Source organism: Asterias amurensis, chromosome 12 (genome assembly GCF_032118995.1).
Source record: "Asterias amurensis chromosome 12, ASM3211899v1".
NCBI classification, from domain to species: Eukaryota; Metazoa; Echinodermata; class Asteroidea; order Forcipulatida; family Asteriidae; genus Asterias; species Asterias amurensis.
Genome location: NC_092659.1, coordinates 6,508,633 through 6,520,724, shown reverse-complemented (window position 1 = coordinate 6,520,724; position 12,092 = coordinate 6,508,633). Strand labels below are relative to the sequence as shown.

At 38.2% G+C, this 12,092-nt stretch overlaps 1 protein-coding gene across 1 annotated transcript; it reads right to left on the bottom strand.

Moving 5' to 3' along the window:
- Positions 1-115: 115 nt before the first annotated feature.
- Positions 116-8,186, bottom strand: LOC139945484 (probable RNA-binding protein 18). Its single transcript, XM_071942840.1, has 5 exons — positions 8,023-8,186; positions 6,016-6,142; positions 5,659-5,754; positions 4,437-4,561; positions 116-3,631 (listed from the first exon to the last, which is right to left on the bottom strand). Exons 1-5 carry the CDS (start codon positions 8,079-8,081, stop codon positions 3,475-3,477), a joined length of 564 nt encoding a protein of 187 aa, XP_071798941.1. The 5' UTR covers positions 8,082-8,186; the 3' UTR covers positions 116-3,474.
- Positions 8,187-12,092: the final 3,906 nt, after the last annotated feature.

The window sequence follows — 12,092 nt, the reverse complement described above, 5'->3', positions numbered from 1 at the left end:
AATTCGGCAGTAAGCAGAGCCATGAAATTGGGCCAAGGTCGAGAATTGCTTTAAGAAACGGAATGACAATTAAAACATAAACTAAATAAAAGATGCACTTCTGCCACAATTAACATTTAAATTAAAGCACATTTTTTTATGGATTTATTTGTTTTTCATTGGAGAGGTGGGGGGGAATACACATTATTAAAATGCATTTTAACATTTCATCTCACTTCTTGCAAAAAGGGAGTAAAATTAAACGGTTTATTTGTAAAAATTAATAAACTTACAGTCAAACAGACAAATAAATGATATCCAATGATATAAAAAGCTATACTACTCATCTACAGGGTAGCTGTTGCTGGCAGTCAAAAGAAAAATTTTCAAAAACATATTTTTTACATCTAGTTATTTTCTCTTCAGTCAGCAGAGTTTCTGCAAATATATATAAACAAATCTTGTGCTATTTAAATACTACTTATATTTCTGGGTAGAACAAAGACAAACTTACTAGAGCACTGGGGATGATTTCACAAAGAGTTAGGACTAGTCCTAACTTAGGACTAGTCCTAGGAGATATACAATATGTATGGGTAGTCCTAAGTTAGGATGAGTAACTCGTCCTAACTCGAGATAAGACTAGTCCTAACTCTTTGTGAAATCGACCCCTGGATTTGGACCAATGACCTCTGTATGAATTAAAGTGCCGGCGCTTACCAACTGAGCCAGATCTATGTTGGCGGTCTCCCTATTTTGTCAATATCTTTGTTGTGATTGTTTTTTTTACTATAAAAAGTCGCATCCCTTTCTAAGGTGACCCTTTGGCAGTCACTTCAAAGGTTGTATCTTAAAGCCATTATACACTTTCGGTACACAAACAAACAAACAAACAAATTCACAGATTTACAAATAATTTACAGGGTTTACAGAAAGTAATGGTGAAAGACTTCTCCTAAAATATTAGTCAATGAAATGCTTTACTTTTTGAGAAAACATTAAAACAATATCAATTCTTGATAGCGAGAACTAGGGATTTATTTTAAACACATGTCATGACACGGCGAAACGTGCGGAAACAAGAGTGGGTTTTCCCGTTATTTTCTCCCGACTCCGATGACCGATTGAGCCTAAATTTTCACAGGTTTATTTTATATATAGGTTGTGATACACGAAGTGTGGGACTTGGACGATACTGTTTACCGAAAGTGTATAATGGCTTTAAATTTGGGTGTGAATACCTGGCTAACAGAGCAGTTTGGTAACAGTTTGCTTCCGACAGGCACCCCGAACAAAGATATTGACAAAACAGGGAGACTGCCAACGTAGGGCTAGATAGCTCAGTTGGTAAAGTGACAGCATGTCAATCCAGAGGTCATGGGTTCAAATCTCATTCTAGTCAATTTCTCTTTGTTCAACCCCAAATCATTTAATAGCTACCCAGTCAGTTTCCCGTGTGATAATTGATCGTTAAAATTTTCAACTTGGGAGGCTTAACTGTGTTTGGTTTTGGTATGACAGCAGAGTTTTGTCGGAAAGGCATTGGGGTGAAGTATCACACAGCTCGAAGCTATCAAAGTTTTTCAGAAAACTGAAACATTTTCTGTTTGTTTGCATTGATATGAGGATGGACTAGAAACAAATAATAAATTTGATCGCCAATTTATTTAGTTAAACCCTTTACTATTGGTCCAAAAAATAACAGTGTAGTGTCCAGTTTCAAAGAGCTGCTTAAAGGTAATGGACACTATTGGTAATTACTCAAAATAATTATTAGCATAAAACCTTACTTGGTAACAAGTAATGGGGAGAGGTTGATAGTACAAAACATTGTGAGAAACGGCGCCCTCTGAAGTGACGTAGTTTCCGAGGAAGAATTAACTTTCCACTAATTTGATTTCGAGACCTCAGATTTAGAATTTGAGGTCCCGAAATCAAGCATCTGAAAGCACACAACTTCGTGTGACAAGGGTGTTTTTTCTTTCATTATTATCTCGCAACTCCGACGACCGATTGAGCTCGAATTTTCACAGGTTTGTTATTTTGTGCATATGTTGAGATATAGCAAGTGAGAAGACTGGTCTTTGACAATTACCAATGGTGTCCAATGTCTTTAAAGAGAGCATGTGTAGCATTAACTGGGTGAGAGTTCATATTGACGATACAGCTTCTTTAACTTGAATGAAACATTTGACAATGCACACCAAGTGAATTCAAAAGTACTTCCTTAAGAAAAGCATTTATGGAAACATAAAAAAATTTAAGCTTAATTTAAAAATCTCATAATTCGTGTTTAGCACCTTTAAAGTATTGGGGTACTTTATTTAACACAAAAAACAATGTCCACAGTTTTACAGAAAACTTACACCGTTTCAAATTCATGATAGCAGAATATAAACCTTGAAATTTTACTTGCTGAGGTGCTGTAGTTTTGAGCAATTAGTAAAACAATGTCACGGGTTGGTAAGTTATTTGCAAACAGCTAATTCTATTTTCTAACTGGTTAAGTAATTACACTTATGTACATATTGCACTTCTTCTGACATATCACAAATAACTGAACATCAGGGACTCTTATGAACCATTCATAAATACCTCAGACAGTTTCACTATTCCCATTGGTGGAGAGCGCGTCACGTGGGGGTGTTTAAACGGCTGATAATGACCAGTTGGAGCTCGGTTGACGATCGGTTGTTTTCGGATACTGCAGGCTAGTCTTGGTTCAAGACGTTTCTAGTTACAGGCAATGGGGACGCTGTCGGTGAGTTTCTCGGGCTGTGTGTGAAAGGAAAACGAGAAACGTCTGGCACCAAGACTACGCGCACGAACGGATCCGAAAACTGTTGTCTCAGTCATAACAATGCAACACACAGACGTACAGAGCTCAAGCCCGTCGGAAAACGGATAAGTTTTACAGAGTTTCTTACTTTATTACGCCTTTTAACCAAAAAGGCATTTATGAATGGGAATAAAAGAGGAGTGACTCACTCTTAAAATGCCGTTTAAAACCTTGCAGGTTCGGTGATGTGCGATACGACCCTACCGGTTGTAAACGTTTAAGAACTACCCTATTTTTACCTTATTAAAGACGGGGCTCCAAGATCGAATTCAATTTTGTGATGCACTCATTTTCCCATCGATAGAGTCCTTGTGAAAGTGGGGAAAAAGTTTCAAGATTGCCTCTAGCTTTCGGGCAACCTCGGTGGTCTAGTTGGTAAGACATCTGTTCTAGATTGGCAAAGGTCTTGGGTAGCCTAGTTTGGGTGTGACTGCCACCCAAGTATAATCCTGCGATTTTTTTTCTTCACAGAACTTGAGAAACTACCAAGTATACAGTCCCAACAATCATCAGTGTAAGGGTAAAACCAAATAATATTCCTTACCCCCGATGCAAATTTATCATCTATCAAATATTATCTTTATCTTCACTGACTGAAGTTGACCTTGGAGCCCCTCCTATTAAACACATGTTGTTACTGCACATCTGAATAGGTGTCACCTCTTGTCATATGGTTTGGACCGTTTGGCATCAGTTTTCCCTTTGGGTTGCTGCTGGCTTGCAGCCGAGTACGTTGGTACGATGTTGAAGTCATTGCTGGCACGCTCCATCTGTCTTAATTTACTCTCGATGGCTCTGATCTTTGCATCATTGCTGTAAAAAAAATAACAGTGCAGTGTCCAATTTCAAAGAGCTGCTTAAAGACACTGGACACTATTGGTATTTGTCAAAGACCAGTCTTCTCACTTGGTGTATCTCAAAATATGCATTAACATAACAAACCTGTGAAAATTTGAGCTCAATTGGTCGTTGAAGTTGCGAGATAATAATGAAAGAAAAAACGCCCTTGTCACACAAAGTTGTGTGCCCTCAGATGCTTGATTTCGTGACCTTAAATTCTAAATCTGAGGTCTCTAAATCAAATTAGTGGAAAATTACTTCTTTCTCGAAAACTTTGTTACTTCAGAGGGAGTTGTTTCTCAAAATGTTTATACTATCAACCTCTCCCCATTACTCACTATCAAGAAAGGTTTTATGCTAATAATTATTTTGAGTAAACACCAAGTGTCCACTGCCTTTTACAAGTTGTCTGCAGAGCAGAAATAAGCAGGATAACAGTAACAACAGTCCCTTCTAAAGGGATATAGGGCGTTGGAAATAAAAAGAACTCTGAGTGCAAAGCGAAAAAGCATGCGAGCTCCAAAACTTGCGAGCATGAAGTAACATTTATCTTTGGTAAAAGCCCTACTCTGCAATCTGGGGCGCTATTATAGGGCTATTTTTTTCTTTTTTGGGAGTGGGGGGGATAAACAAAAACGGAATTTCCTTGTTTAGGGGGGGGGGCAAAAAAAGAAGAAGAGAATTCCGTTTACATGCAGAGAAAATACATGACCTATGCAACACGAGTTAAGCATACAAACAGTTTTACTTGTAAATACAGTTTACTTTGTAAGTTTACCTATTTTTGCACGCGTGTTTCTTTGTGCTTGTGCCTGCCACTGCAGCCTGATGACCACCAAAGCTACTTGGGAGCTTGTCCGGGGCAAGAGTATTCTTGTCTTCCTCGATCTGCTGTTCTTGTGTCTAGTACAAAAAAGAAAGAACAATTTTAAACAATAACTCATTCATTCTTGGAGATTCATGTAATTTCAAGATTTGACACGTCGTGGCTGAGGGGTCAAGCACACCGGACTTAAGATATGGTGATTCTGATTAGCAGAGTGTACATTAGGTTTGAGTCCCGGACTTGACACTTGTATCATTATAAATACCTCAGACAGTTTCGCTATTCCTATTGGTGGAGAGCGCGTCACGTGGGGATGTTTAAAGCTCTGTTTATAACTGGTTGTTTTTGGATACTACGCGCCAGTCTTGGTGAAAGACGTTTCTCGTTACGGGTGATGTCAGCGAGTTGCTCGCGCTGTGTATGAAAGGCAAATGAAAACGTCTTGCACCAAGACTATACGCGCACGAACGGATCCGGAAACTTTCGTCTCAGTCATAACAATGCAATACACGGACGTATAGAAAAAACACCATTGTTGCACAAGTTCTTTTGCTTTAAGATACCTGAGAAAGGCATCAGTTCAGATCTGAAAACAAGTTCAGACCTGTTCTGAAGTTTTTTTCAGAATCAAATATTTTAGTGAGCAATTACCTCTTTCTCAAAAACTAAATTACTTCAGAGGAGTTTGTTTCTCACAATGTTTTATACCATCAACAGCTCTCTGTTGCTTTTTACCAAGTAAGTTTTTATGCTAATATTGAGTGTTTGCCAAACGTGTACAGTGTATTGGTAATTGTCAAAGACCAGTCTTCTCATTTGCATCTCAACATATGCATAAAATAACAAACCTGTGGGAATTTGAGCTCAATTGGTCGGAAGTTGCAAGAAAACTAATGAAAGAAAAAACACCCTTGTCACACAAAGTTGTGTGCTTTCAGATGCTTGATTTCGAGACCTCAAACTCTAATGACTCAAAATCAAATTTATTCGTGGAGAATTACTTCTTCCCCGAAAACTACATCACTTCAGATGAAGCCGTTTCTCACAATGTTTTATACTATCAACCTCTCCCATTACTTGTTACCAAGTAAGGTTTTATGCTAATAATTATTTTGAGCAATTACCAATAGTGTCCACTGCCTTAATTTGCACATTATTGGACCACAGTGTTTACCTTGTAGCTTGATGTCTGGGAGTGGGCCCATTTCACAGCAAGTTTCTTGCTCAGTGCCAGCTTACCATCTAAAGCATGAATGGCATGTTCAGCCTCCTACAAATGCAAATGAAAACAACTAGTTCAAGATACATGGGTAAAGATTAAGTAAATGGTTAGTTTTGCCAAAGAACAAAGAAATTGGTTTAAGTAGGCCTACTTGGTTTCTTTTCCGGGAAAAAAAGTAACTCCGGAAAAAAAGGACCTAGTATATGTACCTAGTTTTTTCCTCCTGGAAAGAGTACCTAGACTTGCTCTGACAACTTCCTGAAAGAGGATTTTCGAGGGTGAGGTTTAAGACAGGAACAATTGCCTTACCTCCCGAGTCTTAAAGCTGACAAAACAGTAACCTCTTGGTTTGCCCTCGCTTGGTCCCGTCTTGTGAAAAAGGAAGTCAAATTGTGCGATTTCACCGTGACGTCTCAAGAGCTTCAACAAGCTGTATCTGTTGGAAAATTAATAAATCAGACAATAACCAAAATTATGCTATAATTTGATTATTGGAGGAGTTAATTATTTTCCGAAAAATGTCTGTATACTGCCACCACTTTTTCATACGTTATGAAATAAATTAGTATCTAATTACTCAAAGGGTAAAAATGAGTGAAAAAGTGGTGGCAGGATACAGAATTCTTTCCATCACTCATTCCGATATATTGTAATTTTCAATCAACTTACCATCCAACCAACCTCTGAAATTTTTTTTACCAAAGAAGGGAATCCAAATTAAGTTGTATACGTATGTCTAAGGTTTTGACAAAGTATCATATGAATATAATCAACACAATGTAGAAAAACGACATTTGAATTGATACAAATGATTAATCGTAGTTGCGATAACGTAACCCTCCTCCCGACTCCGCCGTCGGAAGGAGGGTTACGTTATCGCAACTAGATTAATCGTACAGTCTAGCACCTACCGGTGGGACTTCTCTCCGTTGCATAAATAAAATTTGACAGAGTCCGATGCCTAAAGCAGGGCCCCTGCTAGCCCTGGCGGCCTTACACTTTCGTTTTGTATTACAGTGACGTCCTGGACATCAGGGTACATTTCTGGGGCGGAAAATTTTCACAGCCTCATAACTCAAATCTTACCTGCAAGAAAGCACCAATTTCAACAGATTCACATTCCATGGCAGCATATGTTTTTCTGCGGTGGGTTTTGATCGTCATATATTCTTCACAAATCCATAATTTTCATGAAATAATGCAGCTCCCAACAATAAGGAATTCCCATTTTTGTTCGTACGCGCACATTTTGAATTGTGTTGTTAACGCTGTGTGCAGTCAAGATACGGTGACCAAGAATTCATGCGTCTAGGCTTGCATCATGCGTCTTGCACGCGAATGTATACGCGTACGCACGACAACAGACAACACTGTGAGAAAACGATCGAAACAGGAATTTTTTAACGTTGGAAGCTGCATTATTTCACGAGAATGACGGATTTGTGAGGAAAATATGAGGACCAAAACCCACCGCAGAAAAATGTATGCCGTCATGGAATGTGAATCTGTTGAAATTAGTGGCTTGTTGCAGGTAAGATTTAAGTTATGAAGCTGTGAAATTTTTCCGCCCCAGAAACGGGCCTCAATACTTAGGACTCTGTTCCTGTGTACAGAGAAAGAGTCCTATATAGGGCTAGGCCCCTGCCATTGCGCCAAAGTTTTTATCAACAAATGTTCACATTAAAAACCTCATGATGCATTGATTGATGGTATTAATTATTATGCATGGAGGAAGCTATGTCTGTATAATGGTTTCCGTATGGCGCCACCACTTTTTCATTCAATAGAATCAAATATGAAATAATTTAGTATCTAATTCTAATTTACCTCAACGAGATAACCCTTTTTGTAAAAATTAGTGAAAAAGTGGTGGCGCCATGCGGAAAGTTGTCCCTGTTTTTTAACTGTTATCCAATTTGAACTTGACTGTTGTGCATTTTGTTATTATACCGCTAGAAAAGAAAAAGAAAATATAAGCGTCTCTATAATTTAATTGTATTGTATCTTTTTGTAAATACTCCTGGTGTGAAACCTTGTGCGCACCAAGTGCGCACCAGGTGCGCACGTGTGCCCACGATTAATTCATAAATTAATATTCATAGAAAACATTCCAGAGCATGGGGGTAGCAGAGTGAGAGAGTCGGTAAATAAAAAGAGACACATGAAAGAAAGAGTCTGTAATGTATTGTAGTAGTATGCAACAAATGAATAACAAAACAGAGACCTTCACTTTGATTGAGGAGCTGCTGCAGTAGTTTTGGCACATCATCAGCAGAACCAACAATGAACAAGTGGACCACGGTTTCTTTTACTTACTCAGATATCTTTTCGTCGATGTTCCCAACCCAGAGTCTCCGTCTTTCACTCTGCTCCATGGCATGCCAGACAGCTACACTAAACAAAGAAGCTGACACTATAAATTAACTGACAACAAACAAAAGTGACAGGGCGAACGAATTATTGTATTCAGCCATTTTGGGCACTCGATCAACAGTTGAGGGCGCCCTACCTAGTTTTGCAGAGTGCATAAATAAGCCATAAATACACTGCTGATTTTTAAAGCAGGGGCTGTGGAGGGCGGGGCGGGGGAGATCGATGGGACAGATAAACACTTTTTTGAAAACCATCACAATTTATTACCCCTTAATTGTCACGTGGGCTACTGATACTAAAGGTTGTTTATGTTTCACATTAAATTTTAATGGAAGACAAAATCTCCTGCCACACCCGCAACAAACCTCGCCAAAAATTGACACAATTGATTTTGGAAACCGAAAGTGGAGGGTGGTTTGAAAGGTTTCACGAGAGCTGCGTGTAGGTTTGGCGGCGGGGGTAGGGTAAGGACAAAATGCATTTTTTTTTATGTGCAAGAAAGTTTAACATAATGTTCGATTCTGGACGGGGAGCAGCCATTTGACACTTTCGGTAAACAGTATTGTCCAAGGCCCACACTTCGTGTTTCACAACTTATTATATATAAAATAACAAACCTGTGAAAAATTAGGCTTAATCGGTAATCGATCGGAGTCAGAAGAAAATAACGGGGAAACCCACCCTTGTTTCCGCACGTTTCGCCGTGTCATGATATGTGTTTAAAATAAATCTGTAATTCTCGATATCGAGAATTGATAATTGTTTTAATGTTTTCTCTAAAGCATTTAATGGAATAATATTTCAAGAGAAGTCTTTCACCTGTGGCGGAAATGTAGACCTCGTCTGACCTAAAGTCCTCTCACGGGTCGTCTTCAATAGCGCTGCCACCAGGCGGAAAATTTAAAGGCCTAAACCACCGGAGTTCCGCCTCACCGGTTTAGATTATCGAGTTGGTAGACTAGGGTTCGCCGTCAAAATATATGACCAAGTAAGAGGATAAAACCAAATCATTAAATCGGCACACAAGATGATTTAAATTCTGCAAAATAGCAATAACTGTTTTATTTGACTCTCCACTTCACCAAATTATTATTTACATCACTCAATATTTACAAGCCAGGGTTTATCAGTTCTCTTATATTTCCCAAATGAATCCTCTAAATTTACTGGTCTTCCACCTGCAAATCTACTACTTAAACACGTTAAAACTTAAACGATACTAGGCTCCAACCTACAATATCCACTACTATAATCGAAGTGATCCTGCGCTCTACAGCTACAACAAAATCCACTTATTTAAACCTATAATAAACGACAGTGATACCAGGCTCCAACCATACAATATCCAACTGCTCCAAGTGATTCTGCGCTTTGCAGCTTCAACAAAATGCACTTATTTAAACCTATAATAAACTACAGTGATACCAGGCTCCAACCATACAATATCCACTGCTCCAAGTGATCCTGCGCTTTGCAGCTTCAACAAAATGCACTTATTTAAACCTATAATAAACTACAGTGATACCAGGCTCCAACCATACAATATCCACTGCTCCGAGTGATCTTGCGCTTTGCAGCTTCAACAAAATGCACTCTAACTATAAACACTGAAAGGGTCCTGCGCTTTGCAGCTTCAACAAGATCCAATCCAAACGAATCCACGAGCGATGAAAATTATAAGGGAACTGTCTACTCCTTGTCTGATCAGATAAACTTGAGCTTTGTAATATACAACACACCAAGTGATTGGCTCCAATATCCTCCTCTACTACTTACAATTAATTATCTACAAATCTAACACAATCCTAATGGCTCCTCGAGTTCAGCTCCTCGAACTCTCGTGGCTCCTCGAGAATGCTCCTCGAGAAAATCTAACGTAATTCCTTAAATAGCTCCACAGTCCGTAAATAATTATCCTTTACTAATTACAATTAATTATCTACACATCTAACACAATCCTAATGGCTCCTCGAGTTCAGCTCCTCGAACTCTCGTGGCTCCTCGAGAATGCTCCTCGAGAAATTCTAACGTAATTCCTTAAATAGCTCCACAGTTGCTAAAATAAATATCTGACTGCACAGCTCCTCTAATAAGTTACCATGAAGCTCCCCAATATTTAATCTATAAATTCCAGAACTCCTCTAAAGCTCCCCAATAATGCAATATGACATCTAACGCCAAAGCTCCTCAGTGACTATTTGGCTCCACAGCTCCCCAAATTAGCATCTCATAAAATGGCAAATAAATCGGTGAATATTTAGTTTAATTATTCACAAAAATCCACATTGTTTCCTGTCTTAAAGTTTATAAACAGAACTCCACATACCTGTGTTTATGCACTTCTCAGACTCAGCGGAGCAATCCAACAAACAATACTTTAAGAGATCAGCAATACGATTATACACAACTGTCAAGGTCAAGGCCAGGATCGATACAAGGGAGTCGGCCAAAATTCACTAAAATCTGCTCTATTTATACTCTTTGAACTACGCGCCATACGCACAGAAAAGTTCTCACGCATAGTAATTACGCCACGCCCCTAAAAATCGGCGAGAGCAAAATTGGTTTACACATAACTGTTGCAAAACGGCTCAGAATCACATATTTATACAGTTTGATTCTAAATGAAAGTGCCAAAATATTCTCTGGTAATTATCATTTCCACTAAATAAAAGAATTAATTAATTAAGCAAACTTAGTTCCTAAGAAATCCATTCATAAAGTTCGAGAATGCATAAAAACAAACCTTACTTTCATTGATAAAAATAGTATGACATCATCTCATGAATATTAATGAGCCTTACTGAACACTGTGCAGACGATAATCTGCCTCGTTTTTCTACTTAATTTAACCACCGGAAAAGTTTCATTCCAATGTGCACCAAAACCATAAAAGCTTGTTCAGTATGAAAAACTGTAAATCTACACTCATAAAGTAAGGTGTTTTTGTGGCTATTCACAAACTAGAAAATTATCTACCAGCTTCCAACCAATCACAGCGAAGTTAAGAACAACCAACGGCAGTCGCCATCTTGGATTTAATATAAACAGTATCTGACATGTGTACTTTATATAGAACACACGTGTGTACAATGTCTTCTCTACACACCAGTGAATTTATACCTCGGAAATACCTCGAAATCCAGTTAAAATTATGGAAATAAATGCTGAAAATATAGTACATCTAAAATAGAGTAGCTCAAAGGTAAGCCTGACGAAAATGACAAATTTCTGGGGACATTTTCGTCACACAGCCTTCCCCTAAGACTTTGCTGTCCTCAGCAAATTTAAAATACACAAAAACGTGCTGTACATTAATTTCCTCAACCTGTATACTCTGTAATATAGTACAATCCTCAACATTCAGTACTTTCAATTTTTACATTTACAAAGCATTGGCATATTAAATTACAGTCATTAAAATATTCACACTTTACTATTTATTTTTAGGCATCTTCTCTCTTCTTCCATAGAATTACCTAAAAGATTTTACATGTATAAAGATCAACAACATAAAGAAGTCTGATAAGGCTCGCTCCTCTCAATTAACTGTGAAATTTCTCTTTATTTTTAATTAAAACAATTTGGCGACACTTCTTAAATTTCTCTTATATGTACAAAACAAGTAATGCATCTCAATGAGAAATTTCCTTAACAAAACACGTTTCAAACTGATTTCTTATTGGTCAATAATTGCAATTAATTTATAATGTTGAGCCTATTATTTATCTAGTTAAATTTTACCTAAAGGGGGCCTTACTCCTCGTGCCGTTCAATCTCATACACACGTTTTGTTGTGTCATGTCGTACCAGTCGCCCTTTCCTGTCGTATGACTTCACAGTATACTCTTCCGTTACCTTGATTAGTTTATCCTTCAGGAGCTCCTCTAATCGCACTGGCTTCCATTTGTACTCTCTCTCTGTTGGAATCTCCTCTCCTTCTGATTCATTAGAACTTGAGGCACTTGCCTCCTCTGGGTCATTGATTTCTTTCGGCCGGATAAGTTTACCTT